At 46.3% G+C, this 23649-nt stretch overlaps 1 protein-coding gene across 17 annotated transcripts in view; it reads right to left on the reverse strand.

Annotated features, from left to right (window-relative positions):
• Nucleotides 1-1553: 1553 nt before the first annotated feature.
• The window catches only part of HUWE1 (HECT, UBA and WWE domain containing E3 ubiquitin protein ligase 1), a 173068-nt gene continuing 150972 nt past the window's right edge, over nt 1554-23649 (reverse strand). For 14 of the 17 annotated variants that reach the window (XM_032331297.1, XM_032331299.1, XM_032331294.1 and 11 more), the window contains 27 exons: nt 23557-23646; nt 23252-23406; nt 21915-21960; nt 20099-20386; nt 18749-19040; nt 18421-18551; nt 17694-17908; nt 17329-17617; nt 17088-17190; nt 15728-16274; nt 14221-14827; nt 13232-13353; nt 12968-13124; nt 11625-11757; nt 11126-11328; nt 10383-10510; nt 8976-9072; nt 7929-8084; nt 7242-7487; nt 6822-6939; nt 6043-6183; nt 4796-5083; nt 4577-4682; nt 3932-4049; nt 3444-3625; nt 3007-3197; nt 1554-2188 (listed from right to left, as the gene is read on the reverse strand). In XM_032331297.1, coding sequence (XP_032187188.1) covers nt 2086-2188; nt 3007-3197; nt 3444-3625; nt 3932-4049; nt 4577-4682; nt 4796-5083; nt 6043-6183; nt 6822-6939; nt 7242-7487; nt 7929-8084; nt 8976-9072; nt 10383-10510; nt 11126-11328; nt 11625-11757; nt 12968-13124; nt 13232-13353; nt 14221-14827; nt 15728-16274; nt 17088-17190; nt 17329-17617; nt 17694-17908; nt 18421-18551; nt 18749-19040; nt 20099-20386; nt 21915-21960; nt 23252-23406; nt 23557-23646 — 5252 coding nt within the window. In that variant the 3' untranslated portion in view covers nt 1554-2085. The remainder of the gene's footprint in view (nt 2189-3006; nt 3198-3443; nt 3626-3931; nt 4050-4576; nt 4683-4795; nt 5084-6042; nt 6184-6821; nt 6940-7241; nt 7488-7928; nt 8085-8975; nt 9073-10382; nt 10511-11125; nt 11329-11624; nt 11758-12967; nt 13125-13231; nt 13354-14220; nt 14828-15727; nt 16275-17087; nt 17191-17328; nt 17618-17693; nt 17909-18420; nt 18552-18748; nt 19041-20098; nt 20387-21914; nt 21961-23251; nt 23407-23556; nt 23647-23649) is intronic. The other 3 variants (XM_032331291.1, XM_032331292.1, XM_032331301.1) reach the window with 3 other exon arrangements.

Consider the following 23649-nt stretch of genomic DNA (forward strand, 5'->3'; position numbering starts at 1 on the left):
ACCTTATTTTCTACTTTACTGAAGTGATTAGAACTGACATACGAGTGTTATTAGTGGTAATTGGCCACCTTATGCTTCCTGTGTGATGTTGGCTGTTGCTCTGAGCCAACCTTACCAGGGTAGTGTCTTTAAGTTACCAGTAACAATTATTGTTAGCAAGTGCCTTGCATCAATTGACAGAATTTTTCTTATTTGACTTTGAGGTGATGAATATTACACCATACACACATCCCAAAGGCAAGTCATGCTTAGATACATTAAATATTTGTAGGATGCCACTGAATTAGATTCACTTTTCTTCAGGGTTATTCCATCTGTGCTCCCAGCTTCCACACCCAACTCCTGAACCCTATGCCTCCCAAATTTAAATGTCAGAGGTTTCTTTCTACTTGGGTTTTTCGAGGAATCCATTCTTAAGCTTATCAATTGCACTGTATTTCTGCTTATTCATTTCAAAGCTCTGCTGAACTCCCAGCCTCATCTCAGGCCATCAACCTTTGCTCAAGCTGTGTCATCAGCTGGACTCCTGCTACCTTGATCTAGATTACCCTCCTCTCCTTAATCTTAACTCCCAGCCAGGATTCAACTCATGAATGCCTGACAATGGAAAGCCTTCCCTGACCTTCCAGGCTAGGTCAAGGACTTCTGCTCTGGGAACCTAGGGACCCCTTCCCTCCATCTGTCACAGAACTACTCAGTCTCCTTCTCCCTTGACCAGAAATTCAATAGCAGGGACAGAGTCAGTTCATCTGTCTTCTCAGTTTTTCGCAGAATGAGGCACAGGCAAGTGTGAATATTTTAAAAAAGGGAGAAAATGTCTAGCAGCCATTTGCATCAGGACCAAGGGGATAAGGGGCTAGGTTAAGGAGAAAATCTTTACAAAATAGAGCCTCAGAAAATGAGAAAACACACACAAAGCAAGCATCACTTGGGGTTATTTTTCTAACTAAACCTTTATTATTTTCTTTGAAAGCTGGAACCATCAAAGTCCTTGGATCAGCTTTAACTGCTGGATGGAGTAAAAACCAAGAGACTACTGGGTGATCTGTGAACAGATTGGCAGATGACGAAACAAAACCAAAATGGATGGGAAGATTGTTCTGGAGAGCTGGTCCAATTACTTGCTTACTGAAATTTGTTAGAAAACCTAAAACATTAAATGAAATAAAAATTCTAAACTGAGCTCTACACTTGAGGCCGTTATAAAGGCTCATCACATAGAACTGTCGGTTGGGTTGAGTTCTCAGAATGTTTCTTACAACTTGCTGGTTTGTTCCCCTCAAGCAAGGTGATGCTTTGTCCTTGGCTGCAAATTTTAACACCATCACTGCCCTCAAGTGCAGATCCCATTCTAAAAAACAGGCTCCCCTCAATTCCTGGTGGTTGCTGATCTCTCCTGACAATGGGGAAACCGACTTTGAAGAAGGAAGATGCACCAGTGGTGGTGGCAAAGATGGTTTTCTGGAGAGTCCATTTGCATCTTTTCTCTAGATGTCTAGCATGTGTTCAAGAGTTATTTCTTTTAAGTTTGAAAAAAACTCCGTTGTGAAAAGTGAGTTATGAAGAGTGCTCTTTATTTGAAACCTCCACAACACAGACGCCAATCTTGTCTCGCATTGAATCATTAGCTGTGCACATCAACACATTCCAAGCACAAATTAAGAAATGCAAACAGAACAAAAAAATATATATATATATAATTTTTCCCCTATCCAAAGGTTTCAAGTCTCAATGCAGCAAATCCTTCTGAACACAGAATCTGAGGAGCACACTGTTCAAACAGTTGGGACAAATAGGTCCCTGCAAAGGCTATTGCCTTTTTAACACATGGGCTGGGGATCATGGACGGCATGGAACAGGGAGGAGGAGGTGAGGGAGAGGGAGAGAGGGAGAGAGAATGAGCAGGAGAGGGGGAATGGGTATGTGCTGGGGAAGATGGGGAAGCTGGGACACACACATGGTGAGTTGGTGGATTTCATTTATTGGTTTTCGACATTTTCTTTCTGGTTCTTTTTTGTTTTTCTTTCCCCCCAATTCCCAGGTCCAACATGGTAGAAAAACCCCACAGTGGTGGGCGGGGCCTTATTAGGCCAGCCCAAAGCCTTCAGAGCACTCCTGGATGGCCAATAGTAGCATGTGGCGGAGCTTCTCAAAGCTCTCATAGGCAGGCAGGTCCAGCTGATTAAAACTAGAGAAAGAAAAAAATATCAGTTTGTGACAAAAGATAGCCATGATCCCTATGTTCCCATGGTGCCCACTGACCTCTCCTCCCTGATGGAAACTTTTCCTCTCTTGCAGACTTGAAATCTTGTCCTAGGCCTCGTCCTCCCTCTTCTAATCTGGCCCCAATACTGCCCATCAGTTTCCCAAAGCATAAATCTGACCCTGTCAGTCCTTAAACACCATAGTCTCACTTATGGGTTAATGTGCAAGCTCCAAAGAGGCATTTGGAGTCACTGGTGATCCAACCTCTGGTGATCAACATCTTTAAGCATTCTGTTCCCTCTTTTTTTTTTTTTTTTTTAAAGATTTTATTTATTTATTTGTCAGAGAGAGAGCGAGCGAGAGCGAGAACAGGCAGACACAGTGGAAAGCAGAGTCAGAGGGAGAAACAGGCTCCCTGCGGGGCAAGGAGCCTGATGTGGGACTCGATCCCAGGACGCTGGGATCATGACCTGAGCCGAAGGCAGCTGCTTAACCAACTGAGCCACCCAGGCGTCCCCATTCTGTTCCCTCTTAACTCCTTGTTCCAGCTCAGCCCTGGAGTACACTGTGCTCTCATGTGGCAGTGCTCACCCGCAATGTCTCCCCAGCCTCACTGTGAATTTGGGCCAGCTTCTCATCTCAAACGTCACCTTTTCCACAAAACTACCAAATTATGCACTACTCCAGATCTAGTACAGCTGAGGCCAGATTGGGGTTCCTGCCCTTGGTTAGGCGTCTAGAAGCAACAAACAGGAAAGCTCAGTCTGAATGCTAAAAAGAAGAACAACCCCTTCCTCTTACCATGTGTGAGCTGAAGGCAGGCGATCTGTGGACCTGTCATCTCGATGGATCTGAAACTTCTGAATGCCATTCATGCCTTCAAGGGCAGCAAAGCCTTGCAAGGGCACCTTGGAAGTACCCGTGACAAACTGAAGGAACTTGGCACGGTCAGCTTGGTCAAAAGAACGCAAGGCTCTCCAGAACCACTGGATCTATGGGAAAGGACACAAGAAGTCAGTGAGAGGGGGTTAGAATCTTGAATCTTAGGCAAGTCCAGTTCTTTCATTCCATAAGATGGGCAAGAACATCCCCTGAAAACACGTATTGGAAGGATGAAGAGTTAGGTATAAGTACGCGGTCACCAATATCCCTTTGCCCCCTAACAGTGCTGAATTATGTGGTGTCATACCAACTAGCACTGCTTAGGGACATGGGGAAGGATGCCAGCAGCAGCTCACCTGAATAGAGTTGGACTGGTACTTGTGGTATTCAGTGTTGGATTTCAAATCATCAATGTCAATTGTGGGCAGTCCTGATATGAGGAGCTCTAACTCCTGCTCAGTGAAGATAGAAATGAGGCGCTTTGGAATGATTTCATAGAAGCCTTCTAAGAAAGCTGCCAGCTGTTTACGGATGGCTCCTGGGGAGAGAACCAACAAGCCATGAGGCGTCTAAACTCACACAACTGTTAAGAGGTCAGAGATCCTCAGTCTAGCTCTACTGCAACGAGGATACTGAATGGTTTGCCTGTTTCACCTAACACTGCTTCTGGCCCTTGAATGGAGGTGGATGAAGGGAAGTATTTTTTGGTCAGATGTTTGTAGACTCTTTTGTGCCAGGCACTTGTGGTTGGCACAGGGAAAGAGAAAAAACAGTATCTGTGAAATGACTGAGGCCTGACCTCTTCCGTATGAACGATAAAGAGTCTAAGGGACATTTCCCCTACCTGTCATCCTCATCTGGCACACCAGGTGTACATATTCCTTTTTATTCTCTTCTGTTACCAAGATGTTGGCCCCATTGGGTTTGAGGTCACGAACTTCACAGACTCCAAACTCTTGGACCTAGAATACCCAAAATACCAATCATTCATGTCAGGCTTGGTCTAGGATGGGATTTATATAGATACCTAGGATTACTTGAACTCTTTGACATGTCCTGGACAGAAAGACGAAGCAAGGTCATAAAAAAGTGTCCTTTATCATGAGCGCATAACTTTGCAATAGGGAAAAGCCATGGTTAACATGTGTAACATGACATAGCACAATCTTTACGGAAAACAATTTGGAGGAAGAGTAACCTTAAAAATTACTGTTTTTCACTTAAATCTGTTATAATGAACTAATTTTGGGAATGAAGAATACTATACTGAACAGTTTAAAAAAAAATAAAAAGGAAACTAGGAAACACCCTGGATTGTTTTTACAAAATCCTGGTTTTTCTGTTTGTGATGTCTCATGCAAATATCCACTGCTCACTGCTAGATGGGGAATGGGGCATGAGACTTTATCCAGTGCCAGTTCAAGGGTGGTCCCCCAATGGGTTTCCTGGACTAGATAAGATGTGCTGCAGTCAAGATTTCTCGACCTACCTCAGTGCTGAAGGTGAGGTCATAACCTAGTGTGGAGACATCATTTTCCAGCAGATAAACCAGGCCCTGGTAGAAGTGGTAATCTTCACTTTCCATATCTGTGTATCTAGAAAAACACAATTAGAGTCATAGGTTAGGGTGGAGGAGAGAAGTACGGGGGTGGGACACAAGAAAAGGACCTGTCAAGTGAGAATGTGGATCCTGTGCCACATTCCTCACCTGACAGACTTGCCCAAGATGTGTTTGTAGAAGGACCGAGTAAAATAGCACTCCAGGAGGCGGTTGTCATATACAGCTTTGGCCACAATGCGTCCAACAAACTTGAAGTAGCTGAGGTGGTTGGGGTTGCAGTGGGAAGATGGGTTGATGGTGTAGGTGACCCGATCACCGGGTGAGGTACGGAACAAGGCATACATAGGGTTAAACATCTCCCGAGAGATGATCATATACCACTCCCGCAGGAGCCCTCCAGCATCCTGCCCTTCTTCTCCTTCAAACACTATATACCTGCATAAGAGACCAGAAACAGATGTGCAGAAAGCCCAGCACAAATCCATTCATTTATGTAGCATGACCCGAGTGAGTGAGTGAGTGAGTGAAGCAGTGGCTGGGGAGTGCAGGATCAGAGAACAGAGGTGAATGCAGAGTACCAGGAAAGCCCAGAGGAACGGTGGGGATCTGGGACAAGAAAGCATCATAGAAAAGATATCCTGAATTATCACTAAAAGCTTATCAATATTCCAGAAAACAGCAACAGGAAAAATACAGAGGCTTAAATGAGGGCCTCACTTAGGGGAAGCAGGGAGAGGAGTTGACAAGTGGTGTCAGAGAGGCCTGAGCTCAGTCTGATGTCTGTAAGGATTTGGTGGTGGAGGAGCTGGGCCCAGTCTGTCTCAGAAGCCTGACTTCCTATGTGGTAACATGGATGGTGAGCCCATGCCATGAGGTAGAGGAGGAATCGGGTTCCTGAGCTCAGGAGCACCAAACTACACCAACAGGTTTATCATCTCACTGGCTTCCATGACACATATTATTATTATAAACTGCTGATCTCCTCTAGGCAGCTCAGAGTTACCAGTGAGTGATTACCAATTTCGTGAGGGGCCATTCATGCAAGTGTGGTCTCTCCCAAGCCTGAATAGCATTTGCTTAGCAGGCTTCCCATTCCTAGTATAACAGAAAACTCTCTGCGAAGTCATCGGGTCTATCTTTGTAAATTCCAAAGACTCTTCTCCCTGGGAATTGGTGGGTAGCTCAGCTCAAGGGCCAGCTAGCTAACAGAAGATCAGTCTCTTGAGACCAGGCTGAGGAGAGAGGAGACAACTCAGTGAGATTTTCTATACCGGGTTCCTATCTGGAATTCCTCTGGAGTTCCCCTGCACATCTGGCACTGGAGTAAGCCTTCACTACCACGTAGGAAGATCCTCCACCCTCCCATCCTGTCTTTTCTCGTTCTGGGCTCTTACAATCGATTCTTCATTTCTTCAGGGGATTTCCGGTGCAGTTCACGATAGGAGTCTTCAAACACATGATCACGGCGGACATGCACGGCCATGTCTTCTTTCCGGAGTCCCTCATCCAAACGTTCCAGCTCTTGGCGAAAATATCTTGGGAGGTAGGGAAGGAAGGAATATAGGACTGGGTGTGGCAGACCAAGTTTCTGTTCGCTTGATTAGAATGAAGACCTATAATGATGCTTCTCCCATCTTCTACTAAACATCTGCTCCCCAGGGGAAGGTGAAAAGTACTCAGTAGTTGGGAGAAGTGGGTCATTCATTACCAACACCAAATTTTCCTATCTCTACTGCATAAAGTCCCACAGAGATTGTGGCACAGCAGGCAGTACGTGTAGGTGCATAGAAAAGACAAGGGTAAGGATGACGGGAGTGCTGTGGAGCCCCCACTGCCCCCAAGCCCTGCTGTAAGTGTATTGTGGCTACCCACACCTCTTGTATGACCCCAAAGAATGGAATGGAACTTTAGAAGTCATGTGATTAAAGAAAGGACTGCATTTCTCTGATGAAGAATGGAGACAGAAATGGAGAAGGAGAGGGAGTATTTAGGTATGATGACAGTCAGTGGCACAGATGAACCTCCTCCCTCCTGCCTAGCACCATTCCAAGGGCTGCCACCAAGGGAAACTTCTTTTCCCTGGAAACACTCCTTCAGGAGGAATTTTGGCCTCTTTCTGGGAAGAGAGATACTACTTGAAAAGTTTCCAACCCACAGCCTCCAGGACACATACTTGCGCTTGACATCAAAGTCGAGGACACGAATGTAGTCTACCAGGACAGCAAAAGGCCCATCAGCAAGGTGGGTGGTGGACTGCCGTAGGATCTGGTTTAACACAGTGCGATGAGTCTCTGAGGGGAGGAAGGACACCAAGAATCAGCACATCTTGGCTCCCAGAAGACTATATTACTGCCAACCAGACAGCAACTGTGTTTCAGGGAAAAAAGACCGTGTGGCATAAAAGGGCTTTCAAACCCAGGCCCTATATCACTAGCTTCATTCTTTCCCTTTCTCTCTCCTCTCCCCACCACACACTTATTCATAACATGCACTCTCACCGCCTCTTCCCTATGAAAACAGCTATGAATAAAGTGTATGAAGTGACCCTGTAAAAAATGAAGCCTTCTTTTATGGGCCCAAGAGTTCCCTGTACCTGCAAAGCGAAGGAACTTCTGTGTGTCAGGGGGCAGGCTTGAGGAGATGTGCATAGACGAGGGCTCCCTGGAGAAGAATGGGTCAAGGGAGGAAGGAGTAGCTGGGGTCAGGGGGGCAGGGGAGAGTGGAGGTGGCTCGTCCTTGATGTGTGCCAGCTGGCTCTCACGGGTGTCTCTAATGGGAGGCTTGCTCTCCCGCTCTGTGGCATGGACCAGAAAGAAGGCCTCGACGGCAGGCTGTAGCACTGGGGGTAGGAATGACAGGGAAATGTTATTTTACTTTAGAAACTTCAACATATAATAAACCTCTTTTTCTTCATAATCAAATTACAGAGGCACAATATGTTAGAAAAAATAATGAAAACTTATAGGAGAAATACAATGTAGCAAAGAAAAATGAAGCCACAGAGAAAGTCCAAGCTTCCCTGAAACTTAAAAAAGGCAACCAGTTATAAAGATTCCCCTGATCTAAAAAGTGAAAAGATACAGCTACTAAAAGAAAGAGCCAATCTTTTTTTTGGATACTGAAGTGAGAGAAAAAACACCCCTCCTTTGAATTCTTATTACAGAGACATTGAGAGAGAGAGAGAGAGAGAGGTGATCTGGAAGGAAGAAAACTGAGTGGGCAGAAAGGGCCCGAGAGCAGATCAGCAGGGTGGGACCTTGGCCCAAAGGCCACAACTCACCTAGCACCGCATGCTGGTCATGGGATTCCTCTAGTTCCTTTAAACATTCTCCCAGCATGTCCCACAGTTCATCCAAGCTCAGCTGCTCACTGAGCAGGGGTAACTCAGGTGGCCTCTCCTCCTTTTCCTTCTCCCCTTGTGGGGTTCCATCTGAGCCTACAGGCCACAGAAAGGAGAGAGAGAAAGCTTTGAGGTTTTTCCTTCATTTAGCTTTTTCCCAGATCAAATGTGCAGGCCATTAATCCAGATTTCCAATGCCAGATCAAGCAGACTGGCCCACTGGCTACTAAGTAATACTGAGCAGTATCTGAAAGCAAGCTCCAGTCCTACACTAGATGACATTTAAATTTAAATCAATTACAATTAATACAATAAAAATTTTGGTTCCACAGCTGCAGAAGCCACATTTTAAGTGCTCCATAGGCACATGTGGCCAGTGACTACTATAGACAGAGCTGGTTTACTCACTGCCTCATTAGCTTTCAAAGAATCTATGGATTATTAAATGATGTAATGCATTTCAAAAACGGATGTCCTGTGACAACCCTATTCCACAGAAATGTGTTTAGGAGGGCATCGGAAAGTATTCTACGTACAATTAACTTTTGAGAAATGCTGCTACTAATGCACCCGCAATGTGCCAGGTTCTGTTTTAAGTGCTATATATATGGGTGTGTGTTCACTTGTTCAATATTAACTATGAACATCCCTGTTTTAAACAAGGAAACTGAAGCTAAGAGAGGTTTGCTTCATGTCCCAGAGCTAGCAAATGGCAGAGCCACCACTCAAACATATGCTGTCTCCATGTCTAACATTATCACATCATAGTTTCTTTACTACAGGAATTGTAGTGTATGCTAGAAATCTCCAGAAAGGGTGAGGTGGTGACAGTTAGTGATCTTGGTTGGTAAATGCCTATTAACATTTACAAAAGCCAGCGTTCACTGGAACAAACTGGAAAACACTGAGCTCATGTATATAGAGAACAGGGGATGCAGCAGACTGGCTTTCTCTTCTGCTGTACTGGAAACAGGAAGTAGTACTGACCAATGGACTGAGTATCCTGAGCACTGGGAGATGGCTGGTCCACATCCATGGGTGACTCCTCCCTCCGGACAGAGGCCTCCGACTGGCTTGACTCCGACTGGATAAAAGGGAGACAAAGTCACATAAAAGGGTGCAACTCTGCTTTCCTCAGGGAGAGGCTAGAGGCTGGCTCTACCCATTCTCATACATCATAAGTTTGGAAAGCTTAGAAGATAAAGCTTCCTTTATCTGGTCAAAAAACTCTGTAGCTTTCTAGAACAAAAGAAGGGCCTTCCCACCTCCTTTGCCGTCCTCCACCCTGAGCTAGTGAACTTTTCCAAAAAGCTCCCTGGATGCCTGCATTGCCTCCACTGTACTCCAGACCTATGTCCAGTTAGTTATGTCTAGTTAGACACCAGCCCTGAAGACTTCTTCTGAGAACAGATTGCATGCGCGTGTGTGCGCGCGCATGCGCGCACACCCACACCCACACACACACCCCTCAGGTGAGCACACTGTAGGTTTGGCTCTCTGTTTCTGTTTGCTCAGAAAAGGAGAAATAAGGGACAACCTTTGATGGGTGGGAGTATTCACAAAGCCAACACCTGTCCTTTTGGGTATGGGAAAGATGGCGCAGAAAATACTCCAGAATAATAGTTGCTTTCCCTTTCTACTGTGTTGGGAGTCACAGCCCTCAAATTCTACGATGTTCTCAGCATGCTCAATGAAATCACACTGTGTTAAATAGAAGTAATATGCAAAGAAAAACCAGGCCTCAGGATACCTTTATTTCTTGGATCTTGGGAAGGTGACTTGCATGTTGCAAGGACAGGAAAACAATGAGAGTGCCACAGCATATAGACATGATGCTAGGCTTTTCCCGCAGCCACTCTGTGCTGGGATCCCAACAATTGAGTTTGCTATCTAGGAACCTGAAGGTTTCTTCCTAAAAGTGCCTAAGTGCCTAGGTGCCATGGTACCAAGAGTGTGTGGAGAACAGAAGCAGAGGCCAGGGTAGATAGACCAACCATAGCCTAGAAGAGGCTGCATGGGATGTATACCAAGCCTGGGGGCATTACAAGGGCAGGATTCCTGATGTACTTGCATTATTCCATGAGACTGAAAAACCTTTATCCCACACCCCCTCAGAACCCAGACACTAAGCATTATGCAGTTTGCAAAAGCGCCACTGTTGACTGGATAGCTGGGAGTGGGGTATGATGGCCAAGCTTTAAGTCACATCAATCCAAAACAATGAACAAACAGTAGAGAAAACATCAATAAGAAAGTAACCCTGTTGTCCGGAAGCATTCATACAGCAAACTTAATGCAAAAGCATACAAGGTAAGGGCAGTGAAACCCCACTGATAATGTGGTGGGGAAGGGGAGAGAGACAAATGAATGAGGGGCCACAGGCATCATGCTAACCGTTGCTGCTTGTTGCTGTCTCCGCGCCCTTTGACCCTCACGTACCATTTGTATAATGGCATCAGCCTCAGCCTCCAGCTGCCGAACAGCTGCCTGGATGCTGCTAGCTGAGCCTAAACCGGAAGAACCTGGGAGAAAGAAAGAAAAAAAAAAAAAAGGCAAGATATAAAAAGTAGAAATGAGGGAATGCCCAATATTCTCTCTCCCATCTCCTGGGCTGCCACAGGGCATCTTGCTGAAGTCTTTGAGCTTTAGCTCAGGCAGCTTCAGAGTGCTCTTCACCAGGCACTAAGAACTACCATTACAAGTAAGGGCAGGGGACATGGTGCTAGGCAGATGGATAGTGGCAGGTGTAGAGGGTTCTGTGGGACAGGAGAAAAAGAGATAGGATTTGGCAGGCCACAGCTGAGGCAACATGGCTGCAATGTTTTAGTCAGGAGTGATCAAAGAAGCAGAAAGGAGACACACTCAGTGCCTTAAATCTTGCTCAACAAAAGAGCTGCCCCCAGTTTCTTTGCCGGATTTCCACTCTCCCTTAATTCTCACTTGCCCTAATGAATTTCCTATGCAGAGAGCTTGAGTGACATATAGAACGCAGCCATCAACAGCCAAGGAAAGGATCATCACTTCCTTTTTTGAAAAGGTTAAGCAGGATGGAAACATGACATTAAGTCCTGCCCTCCAGGGACTCTGAGTTTGCCACCACCAACCCTGCCCCTCAACTGGACACTCCAGTTTCATACCTAGCCTGCCTGTCTGCTTGGCTTTCTTGTTAGCTCGGCGTGTGTCGTCCCGGAGCTGGATGATGACCTGCAGTACCCTCAAGAAGAACTTCTGGGTAGACGTCTTGGATGTCAACATGGACATAGAAGGCAGCTGGAGCTCCCGGCCACCCAGAGGTCGCTTCTGAGATGCCACAATTACCACATTCTCAGCCATGTCAAACCTGGATGGTGTAGAGGTGGCTTGCGTATACTGACAGCATCAAAGCACAAACATCCAGAGCGAGCAGGGATTTTTGGTGTCAACCAGAGGGTTAAAGAATCTCAGAAGGAAATCCCCGAAGTGGGAAAAAATAAGGTAAAGCATGTATAGGACAGATAAGAAAATCTGCCCAAAGAGGGGAAACAACACCGCCAACAACAACACCACAACAACACCACCACCAGGAAACCAACAAGAGCCACCTTTTAGAATACCCCAGATTCCAGCCCCACAGCCAAATGGGTGGCAACCACCCACCTGCTCTGCATTTTGCCTTTTAGCTTGGTGGTCTGTGGCTGCTCCTCAGGCAGGCCATCAGGAGAGAGGGTTTCACACTGGGCTCGTCGCTGCTGTTCTAGGTTGTATTCCCGTAACTCAGCCAAAAGGGTACCTGGTCAGGCAGAGGAGCCAGCAAGTGTTCAGAGACTCCCCTAGTGAAGCAGCTGAAAGCCAAACTTTTCCAAGAAACCTGCCCCGGCTGTCTTCTTTGCTCAGCTGCAGAGAATCTGGAGTGAACAGGAATTCTGCTGTTCACCTTACTACGTATGTTCATGGATCAGCCATTCAGAGACTAGCAATATACCCTGCCTCAGGAATCTGTTCAATCTACACAAAATGCAGCTCAGTGCAGAGGGGGAAAGTATCAGTTTCTGAGGTGATCTCAAGCAAATTGCTTAAACTCCTCTCCAAGTTCACGAATCTATCTTGATAACGAGACTAACACTGACTAACCTCACAAGGCAGTTTTGAATATTAGGAGATAATAGCAGTAGAGTAGGTGGGACACTGCCTGGCCCATGGGTATTGAATGGTAGGACTCAAGGAAATCAGAGACTGGCCAAATTCCTTCTGGAAGAACCTTATAGTTCGCATGTAACAAATACTCTGGGTTATACAGTCTAACCAATACCCATATCACCTCTGCTCTAGGCACATTTGTGAGAAGGAGATAACTAAGCAGGCAGCTGAGATCTAGGGCGATCCATGATTGGGTTGGGGGTGGGAGAGAGCAAAGAGACTCTCTATGCTTAAAGAAAATCTGGCTCTACTCCTCAATTCAATCAGTTTATCACCCTGGGTTTTAGTTTTCTTCTTGATTAACAACAGGGAGACTGAAACTAGACAATTTACAAGTGTTTTTAGAACTTCTGTACCCTCACAACTGCACAAAGGCAGGGGATATCTACCACTTGGACTCTCAATTCTTGAGCCTAAGTGAAGTGCAAGTGTATCTCTGAGGTGGGAAGCTGCCTTAGCAGGCTCATCACAGGGCTCTTGTAAGTGCCCAGAATGGAGAAGCAAAAGAGCACTGCTGGTCCTATATGTACTCATTTTCCTTTACTAAGCACTGATTACAAGGCATGTGCCAGGCACTGGGAATGTAGAGAGAAGCCCAGCCCTGTTCTCCCTGAACAACAAGTAGAGGGAAACAGATGACAACCCAGTATAATCAGTGCTGCAACAGAGGAGAGGACAGGGGCTGTGCTACAGAAGCACAGAGGAGTTTGATTCAACCTGGAGATCCAGGGAAGGCTTCCATAAAGAGGTGACCCCTCATTGGAAAGCTTTAGAAAGACAAGATGCTTTACTCTGGTTATTACCTATCTGTTTACAAAGAGTATAACCCAGATGGCGAGCTCCATTCAGTAGCAGCTTGAGAACAGTGTCCCGGGTTGCAGGGTCCCCCCGAGAGAGCTGCAGTAACACATTTGCTGCATCCTCTAGACCTTCTTCAGAACAAGAGTGGGATGTCAACACCTGGGGGAAAGAAAAAGGGTAAGCCTCAACTTGAGTATGAAAACTTTATCTATTCCCATCCACCTTTTTTCCCTCAATCTTAGGAATTCAGAAGAGCTTGGACTCACCTCCACAGAGAGCTGTAGCTGGTTTTCAGTGAGGCCAGAAGATACCATCTTAAAGTCTGCACTGCTGCTGCCCCCATCACCCATCTTTGCTGGAGATTTGCTGACCTTAGTAGTTGTAGAAGCTTTGAGGAATCAGATGGAACACTGTAAGCCTCTAAAAAAACTCTCTGAAAAACAATCTGAGGGGTTTGAAGTGGTGGGGGGTGGGAGGTTGGGGTACTAGGTGGTGGGTATTATAGAGGGCACGGATTGCCTGGAGCACTGGGTGTGGTGAAAAAAATAATAAAAACTGTTATGCTGAAAATAAATTAATTTAATTAAAAAAAAAAACTCACATGACAGAACCAGATAATCACTGAACTGTCCAGAGCTTCACTATGGTAAAGTAGTACAAATGAAAAGCCACCCACCAAAGCTAAATCCAAATGACCTGGGATGTCAAGGACTCTCATGACCGTACCTTTTAAAGTGACAAAGAATCTCAAACATTTCTCAATTGTTTCCCTACCATCAGAGCCCCCTCTTCAAAACTTTTTTTCCAGTAATTCTTACCAGTCTGCTATAGGGCTCCTTCCTTTTACTTCCTAGGATAGCCTGGCTATTCTACCCTTATTCACACGGTATCCTGTTGGCTCTTAAACTTTTTCCTGAGATTGGTTCCCTCAACCAGAATGGAAAGGCTGGGAGTTCTTTGAAAATAGGGACTTTCTCTCTCTCTCCTCCTCCTTTTGGTGCTTAGCCTAGGGAAGCCACATTCAGTGAATGCCCGCTGGTCTTCAGGAGTGTCTGTGTGGGTAGGTGGATGAGTGTGGGGAAGAGAATGATGGAGAGAGAAAACTGGGACTGAGGGGGGCAAAAATGAACACGTTTGGCTCTCGCAAACACAAACCAAGCCGAATGCTATCATTAGGGAGTAATACCTGGATGGGGGAGTGGAGGGTGAGGTGGGTGTCCATACCCCAAAGCTCCCAGCCTACATCCACACTTACTTGAAACAGTAGTGGTAGCAGTCGTGGGGGTAGTCACCGTGGTCGAAGCAGCTACGGCAATGGTGGATATAGCCGTGGCAGCAACCAGAGCTGGAGCAGAAGTGACAGGGGTGGTTGCAGCAGGGGGAGTGGGCGTGCTGGAGGCAGCAGTGGTAGTGGTGGTAGATGTGGTTGAGGTGGCAACAGTGGTGGAGGAAGCACTGCTGCCAGAATTAGCCTGTGTTTCCGACACTTTGTTTTCTGGGAGAGCAATTGAGATGAGAGAAAGGAGTCTGAGGAGTTTCTCAGTTAAGAGAGAGCTCCGGCGGATGACTGGGTGTGACAACATGTTCATGAGCTGCCCCAGTGGAGAGGCCTCGAGGCTGTATGGGGAGGTTTCCCCCTCACCACCAGCGCTCACTGGCACTGACTTCACGGAGTTCTTGCCTTTCCGGCTGACATTCATGTTGTCCAGTTTTACCAATAAGTCCCAGAAGTCTGTGCAAATGCCACTGCTGGTGGACTGTGAAGAGCATGGGCTGCAGGCCTGCTTATTACTGCCCCTCTCCCGATCGCTCTCACAGTTTGTTTCTTTGGTCCGCTGCTGTGTAAAGTGGCTGGGAAATACCTGCCGGCAAAAGGAGGACAGGCTTGGTCTAAGGGTCTACACAGAAAATACGTCTTCTTGACAAGGAGAGACAACTGATTCCTAGACACACCATTCTTCTGAATAGCTTTGGTGACATGGGAGAAAGATCATATATGAGTTTTATCTAACTGATGGTGAAGTGGCCTAGAGAAGCAAACAAGGGGTTTGTAGGGAGATGATTAGCTAACCTCTGAGCATCTGTCTCTGTACTTAAGAAATGGGGAGCATAATCATGCTCTATCAAAAAAATGGCCAAGATCAAAGGAGATAATGTATTTTTGCATAGTGCCTGGTACGAGGTAGGCCCTCAAAAATGGCAGCAATGATTATTAAAAATAAGACTGAACAGGGGCACCTGGGTGGCTTAGTTGCTTAAGTGTCTGCCTTCGGCTGAGGTCATGATCCTGGAGTCCTAGGAGCGAGCCCCACATCAGGCTCCCTGCTCAGTGCGCCGTCTGCTTCTCCCTGTCCCCTCCCCCACTCGTGCTCTCTCCCTCTCTCTCTCTCTCTCTCTCTCTAATAAATAAAAACATCTTTTTTTTTTTTTAAAAAAAAAAAAGGAGCAGGTTCTAGGTCCAGGTCCATCACTTACTAGCCACATGACAAAGCCATTAAAAATTTCTGTACCCTAGCATCTTCATTTGTAGAATGGGGATCATACAGACCACTGAGAGTTTTGATAACCAAATGCACAAAAATTATAAAAAGTGAAAGTAAGAACCCCACAAAATTATTTACTGGATAACGCCAAGAAACAATACGGGCCTTAGGATTAATACTGCAGAAAGACCTGCTAGCTTTCTCAGAGTTCAGATTTCATCTAGGTTGTGGCTGTGACCCCCCCCTTCCATCCCCAAGGGTTGGGTTCAAGCTCCTCACCTTGGCCAATTGAATGAGTGTGTCCAAAACATGTCTGCAGACAACAGGAGCAGCCTGGGGGTGGATGTGGACGGTGGAGCCACTGCTTGCATGCTTCTCGGTGTGTTTGCGACCCCCTGAACGCTGGATCTGGAATATATTAGTCCTGCAGCCTAGGGCTGCATCCATGGATACTGAGAGCCAGGAAAGCTGGTTGGAACTCTTAGACTCCATCTTGTGTAGCAGGTCCAGTGGCCGGTTCTCATGACTGCTCGACCCACAGCTTTTGCTGGACTTTTTGCCCTTCTCCTCACTTGAGGAGAGCTTCGGTGTTTCAATGCATAGCTCACTCTCACTGCTGCGCTGCAAAATGGAGAGCAGACTGCGGATGACCCAGTGGCGGGTCTGGGCATGGTAGCAGAGATTTCTCAGTACTCGGTGTAGACGGCTAGTATTAAGCTTTGGCTCATCCACGAAAAGCAGGACCAGGAGACAGGATAGGGCTTCATGGTCCAGAAGTAGCCGTCCTCGGAGGCGGAGGAGAGTGTCCACATTACTGCCAGAAGGCCTGGAACAGAGCATGGTTTCTAGGTAACACTTCAGCTAGAGCTCGGGGATTAGGTATAGCCCAAGGGAAGGGGAATGAGCTACATACTTCCAAGGAGGCATAAGGGAAGAGTGTCTAGTCTAAGTGTTCTTAACAGTAAGAAGAGCTGCCCTCTTGTGTATCTACTGGGTACCAAGTACTCTATAATCCATACCAGCTGGAATGGGGCTGCTGAAAAGACCAAAGAACTGTCCATTTTTGAGATTTTTTTTTTAAACCATTTTTGAGATGATGAACAAGAGGCTCAAACAGGTTAAGTGACTGATTGCCCTACAACAGTGTCCATATTAACAATTGGTGAAGTCAGACTACACTTAAGGTCTTAAAAAACAAACCAATAATGCTTATTTCCTACCTTCTCTAGCCTATAAAGGATTTGCCTGCCTCACTGGGACTGATCACTCCCTTTATATTTTGGCATGTTGGGTGCAGTCTGCTTCAGCCTGGGTAGTAATGAACTCTTCTTCCACAGCCTAGATGTTACAAGCTCTCGGCAAGTGGCTTTCCTTACTATAACCACAGCTAGCACCTGCTGCGAGTCTGCCTTACTTTGTGATTATGGTCTATGGTAGCTACACCACCCCAAAGCTGGGTCTTTCTGAAGGAGGAGTCCAAAGATCTGGCTCCCCTACTCATTCAAGGCAATATCCTAGAGAGATCATCCAGTCTCTCCACCTATAAATTAAGGAAGTTGGACTAGCAACAGAAGTGAGAGGTGGTATGGCAATAAAACAATAAAAAAATAAAAAATAAATTAAAAAAAAAATAAGGTACCTGTTATGGCTGCTGCTACCCCCCATCTGGAAGGTGCCACCTCTCTGCACAGCAAGGCGAGTGTACTGGACTCCACGGTTGCCACTGAGGCGACTGGTGAAAGCTGGAAGGAAAGAAAAAGGAAAATGAAACTGGGGAGGTGGTTGGTGAGCTGGGTCCAATAAGAGAAAAGGGGAACAACAGAGCCTCATGTGGCCAAAGCCAAACATTTCAGAGCCCTCCCACTTGCCTCCCTCTGTACCGGGGCTTCGGAGGATGGCAGAGAGTGCAGAGGTGCTGCTGTGGCCAAAGAGCCGCTCATGCATGAGTTGTCGCTGCCGGGCTTCCTGCTCTCGCCTCAGGGCTTGAGCCTCAGCAGCAATGTCAGGTGGCATCACAGCCAACACACTGTCCTCCATGTCCTCCAGGACACTACGGCGCAGGTCTGAGGGCAGGGTCTGGATGAAGGTCACAGGGTCCATGGGGGTGTCTGAACTGGCATTCTGTGCCAGTTCCCGTCGCTGCTGCTCAGCTCTCTGCTGTGCCAGCACCTACGGAGCAGAAGAAGTCAATGGGGGCATACCCATGGCTAGGCAGCCTAGCCCCACCAGCTCCCTGCTCACATACTTCCTCCTGGATGGCTGGAGGCAGGGCAGCCAGGAACTCAGGGCTCACTTCAGTCACACCAGGATTGCCCACCACTGCAGGAGCTGAACTATTTGCTGAAGGGGCAGTCCGAGTTGGTGGACGGATACCCAGCTGGTTCTGCAGGACTTCCCGGCGGATGTCATCAGGCAGAGCAGCCAGAAAAGAGGGGTCCACACCTTCGGGTAGACTGATACCTGAGGGGAGGCACAAAATGTGAAGGGACTCCCATTTCTACCAACGCTTAAAATGTACTCGGAGTAAAGAGACCCATGGCCTTATTTAACCTCAATGCATGCAAAGGACAGAGGACACAAAGAGGGCCCATTCACCTTCCCTAGGCTCAGTAAAGCTCTAATTATGTGCCATAGTCTTCGTGTATGCTGTCACTGAATCTTCACCAAGACCCTACCACGTAGCTATTATCAACCCCCCTTAGTACTGATAAGGATCAGAGAAGTTAAGCAAAGGTTCCAAGTTCTGAAGGTAGGTGACTACAGAGGGGGTAACCTGAGCTAAGATCTGTTTGACTCCAAAGCCTGGGCTCATTCCATCATGCAGCACCAGCACTCCCTTACTGCTGGACCTCCTCCCACAGGTATGCCACCTTCCATGTGGGTGGAACAATTTAACTGGCAGGAATTTCCACGCCAAAGGCTCCTAGAAGCCTACATAACCCTAGGATGGCCTACGCACACATGGAGCTCACCTGCAAGGGGATCTTCTTCTTCACTGCTTGTTGAAGGGAGTGGCTCTTCTAGGATTCCCCGGGAATCTGCTCCAGAAATGGCCACAGCAGAATCTCTGGTGGAAGAACTCTCAGAGGATGCAGGGGGAGAGCTAAAGAAAATAATTTTCAGGTTGTTCTTGGTATTAATGTTTCCCCATTTATAAAATACTCCCATAACACCCCACTCTCATAGAAGCCAGGATGATTTCCCCAGTGCACCAAGCATGTGCAAGAGTTAACAAATATGCATGTGGCTTGAAATATCCACCAGCACATTCTGCTTTCCTCTTGTTCACACAATGCTTACCTGTCCTCAGGGGGCTGGGTAGGTTCCCCTGACGCATCGCCCCTGCCTTGCACTTCTGTCACAACAGGTGGGGCATCCCCAGGAGTGGAGCTGCCTGCTGTGGGTTGCTCAGAACTGCCAGCTGCTGAGGTGTCACCCACAGCCTCCTCCAGGGTACAGGAAGCTAGGCTACTGGTGTCCATAGGAGAGCCTTCCAGTTGACTGCTGACAGCTGTCAGTGCATCAGAATCTTCAGCTCTCTCTGGGGAAAGAGAGGCTAGGAGGAAGTCACATGGAGAGGTTAGATCTCTGCCTAGAAGAGGGGGCCGAATTAAGATGCAGCCAGATTAGACTTCTCACTTCTCTACTGTCTTGCTCGCCTGACATTCCCCTCAGTCTCATATACTTTATAAAGCTCAGCTCAATTCCTCATGATGTTCCTGGTATGCCTGTGAAACACCTTTCCCTAGGCACCCCAGGTAAGGAAGGGAGTCTGTCACTTTCAGATTCCATGCAGGCACCACTTGTACATGCATGTTGATTTTGTTTATCTAAAGAAGGGTCCTTGAAATAAAAAACTCCTATGCCTTAAAGTTTTTCCAGAGCCTATCACAGGCAGCATGGTGCAGAGCAGGAATAGCAAACAAGTCTCAATTTACCCTGTTGGAACACTGCTGTGAAGAATTTTGAGGCCCCACTGCAAACCACTGGGAAATAGTGGCATGAGATGAACAGTGTTTGCCAGGATGGGAGAGATGTGTGTGTGTGGGGGGTGGGTGATGTGCTTGCCATGCCTAAAGGATGCTGAAGGAGAGCAAGCTTTAAAGTCACACAACAGATCTGGATTTTTCTCAGCTCAATCACTTATTGAATGGTCTTGGGCTAATAATCTCATGTGGGTTTCAGTTTACTCACGGAGATAATACTATCTACTTTGGAGGGTTGTTTCTGTTTGGACGTTTATTTACTATTTTTTAAAAGTAACTTCTACCCCCAATGTGGGGCTCAAACTCACAACCACCAGATCAAGAGCTGTTGCATGCTCTTCTGACTGGGCCAGTCAGGAGTCCCAGGAAGGTTGCTTTTAAAGAAGTAACAGGCTTGCCATGATAGCCCAGGAAAAGTGATCACCTCAATAAACTGTTTGCATTATCACCTTTATCATTCGACACTCAGATACATGATCTTGAGTCCACAGAGAAGAAACCTCAACTTTAGCTAAGGAAGAAAATATGCAAGCTAAGATCCTACTCTCTGAGGACCCGAACTTCTACTATTTCTTTAAGGACAGTAAAAAACTCCAAAGATGTCCATTTTCCCTCCTGTTAAATCACCCTTCACTCCTTACCCAAACCTTGAAATTCTACTCACTTATAGTAGGAGCTGGGGACAACTCCATCTGAGTTGTTTCTGCTTCTCCACTTGGCCTTGTGGGACCCAATTCCTCTGACTCTACAGGCATCAATAGCTGTGCAGAGCTACCCCCTTCTCCAGCAGGGGATTGCAGCTCTTGAGCAATCTCTCCCAAGGCTGGTGGGGGTGGGAGTGTTTGTTGCTGTTGTGAAGGCTGCAGAGTGACAAGGGTGTCCTTGGACTCAGATGTAGCTGCATCAGTTGAAGATGGGGTTGTTGGGTAGCTGTCAGGCATAGGAGTCCCATCTTTCTCGGAAAGAATAACAATGCAGGTGTTAAGGGACAATCAGCCAAGAAACCAGGACTCCACTCAATCAGCACATGTGGCCTGACAAGTATCCCACCCCAGTCAGTAATGTATGAATATCTTTCCACCCTGCCCCCAAGTGTTCCTCGGAACAGCTTGTGGATCATTTGGTATACCCAGGATGAGGGCTAAGGCACAGTGTTATCTTAGTCTCAAGAACTGAAGATATGAATCTTTACAGATCCTAAGAATTAAATCCTTTCTATGCCCTGGGTGGAAGGGGAAAGAGTTCAAAGTCAATTCATGATGATACTTGCCTCACCCTAAATATCACTTATTCCCTTCGACCTCCCTTTCCTTAAGAGTCCTGATTATCCCAGGAATATCTGTATCTCTGATGGAGGCAACAGTGCCAAGACTAAGTATGAATATGCCCACACCAGGGAAAGTAGTAAGTTGTATAGTTATCTTCTAATTGGGGCCTAAAATCCCTACCCCACAACAATACAACTTACTACCTCACCCCGGCATGAGCAGAATCCTCTAGCAAGGGTAGCAGACAAAAGGCCATTTTACCTGGTAACAGACCTTTTCAAAGACCTTTTGCTTGATTAAAGGCACCAGGACACCTACCACCCACTTTAAATGCTTAGAAAAAAAACAACAACAACAACAAAAAACTGTGTAGGCTTTAGTATCTCATTTTGCAATTCAAATGCCAAAGGAGACAGAAGGCACAGGGAAGCAGAAGAAAGTTCTGAAGAAATGGGGGTGGGGGAGACATAATACCACATGGACAAGTTATCAGAACCAGGAAATAGCTGCTGACATTAAGATTAGAAGGAGGAATACAAAACATATAGTAGTAATACCAGTTAGCCCACAGATGCCAAAAACAGATTGCTCAGGATAACATCCCTAGACTTTTAGATTCCGAAGACTCACAAAGTTTATATAAAAAGGAAAAAATAGAAAGAGACTAACATAGGGTTACCAAACGTAGGTTAGTTTAGCCAAATAAGAAAGAATTCTGTCAATAACACTTAATAAAAATATTTTGATACCAAAGAACTAGGAAGGACATAATCTCTATAAAAACCAGTTCTTTAAATTGAATAAATTCAGCTTTCTGAAAAACTCATTAAACCCTCTTTATTTTGTTCATTTCCACAGAGGGCTGGCATTTGGGAACCACCGCCATCAGATATTCTCATGAAGCACCACACCACGGTGGTCACCAAAGGCAATAGGACACATGGCCTTGCTACACATGCCAGAATGCAGCACAGCATGATCAGAGTGAGAACCTGAACAGAGCACGTTGGAGGGGAAGTGTACCACCGTGGGAAAGACAGTAGACTGTATAGTTATCTCCAAGATGGGGTATGACCCTAAAACTATACAATCTACTACCTCATCCCACAGAGCACCAGTGTTCATCTTCAGCCCACTCTGGGCCAGCTACTTGAAAGGGTCAGGAAAAAGAACGAACCAATTAGCAGGAACGTGAAAAAGGGGAAGAGTTACCTGAGAGGTTCTGTTCAGTGGAGTCATTGGTCTTAGATGCAGTACACTGGAAAGAGAGGGGACAGACCAATGTGGGACTTCCGTAAGCATGTAAGACAGTGGAAAACTAATAGCTACCCCTGCCCACATAAGCCACCTAGGAGTTCAAGAACCTGGATGAAAGATGAGCATTTTAAAGTGCAATATATCTCTAATACATACTTGTGCTGAAAGATGGCTTGGGAACAAGGGGAAACAGCCAGGAGGCTGACTGAATAATGAGCTGGGCCGGGCACAGAATGTGGCCTAAATACAACCATGAGACCAGCAAGAATTCCTTAAAGTTTCATCACTAGGTATTTCCCTTCCTTGGGCTCGTTTTGTTCACTCCAGCTTTGTTTATTTGATTTTAAAGATTTTATTCATTCATCTACTTGAGAACGAAGAGAGAGCGCACGTGAGTGGGGTTTGGGAAGGAAGGGGCACAGAAGTGGGAGGGAGAGGAAGAAGCAGACTCCACCCTGAACCTTCCATCTTATGACCCTGAGACCATGACCTGAGCCAAAACCAAGAGCTGGATGCTTAATTGACTGAGCCACCCAGGCACCCCAACTGTCCACTCCAGCTTTTAAAATCACATGTCAGGCTTGCTTATTTTCTATCCATTTGTTATATCAAGTTTATTATCCTGAGTATTTTTAAAATCCTTCATTTGATATCCTAACTGCTGAGTTTTCTTATTTCTATATATTTCATATATTTTAAAGCCAGTATTATTCAACATCCCAGAAATTTCAAAACAGGTAGTTTCTTTCTAAACCAAAGTCATGCTAGAGGTTTTGCAAACTGAAAATCAAGCCTTAGAAAACAACATGTGGTGCTGGGGTTTAGGGCATGAGTATTTCCTGACTGAAGCCTAAGCCTAACTTATCCAAATGATGGAATGGGGTCATCTTGGTAAGTAAGGTCTCCCCACACTTGGTCAGTCAATCCACTGAGTGAACTGCAACTGAATCACTAAGAGCATGGGCATAATCAAAATCATTCTTCTTGTCTAGTTGCAGTCACTGAAGGTAGAGACTACACAGTGTCACTGGTAAGTTAGGAGCCACTCTGGTTCTTGCTCAAGTTTTCCCCAGCAGAGACACTGGAGAAATAGTTTTTCCTAAGGGTTTGAAATTCTTTCCTCTAAAAAAAACCCCATGTGAATGTAGGGTGCATTTGGAAGGAATCGTTTCTCAGGTTCAATGTGAACATCTCAGGATTCTTCAATCACTGGTGCTACGTATATGCCAAAACCATTTGAAAGTAAAGTATGACAGAGCCAAAGATGAATCCTTCCCGCCCTTGAAAATCACCTGTGCACCCTGATCCCTGTTTTCCTTATCTTCTTTGCTTTTGTCAGTTATCTTTGTTTCTTCCTCAGCCAGTTGTTTTCTGCGTTTTTCCCGCCTCTCTTCCAGCTCCTCATCCCTCAGGAATTCCAGGTGATTGACAATGGGCACTTTAACAACTGGATCAAAGAAGCAAAGATCAGAAGTTGCTCAGTGGAGGCAGCCAAGAGGCAGAGCCTGTGGCCAGAGAATGAGGGCAGCAATTCCCACGCACTCATTCCCAGCTGTGGAAGGCTCACTACTGCCCAGATAACCAAGCTGTCACATACCTGAAACACAGTCATGCATGCTCTCAGCATCGAGAACTTTGCATTCCTCTGTCCAGCGGGTCAAGGCTGTGGGGATGCTGGATAGGGTCCCTG

This window comes from Mustela erminea, chromosome X, assembly GCF_009829155.1.
Source record: "Mustela erminea isolate mMusErm1 chromosome X, mMusErm1.Pri, whole genome shotgun sequence".
NCBI classification, from domain to species: Eukaryota; Metazoa; Chordata; class Mammalia; order Carnivora; family Mustelidae; genus Mustela; species Mustela erminea.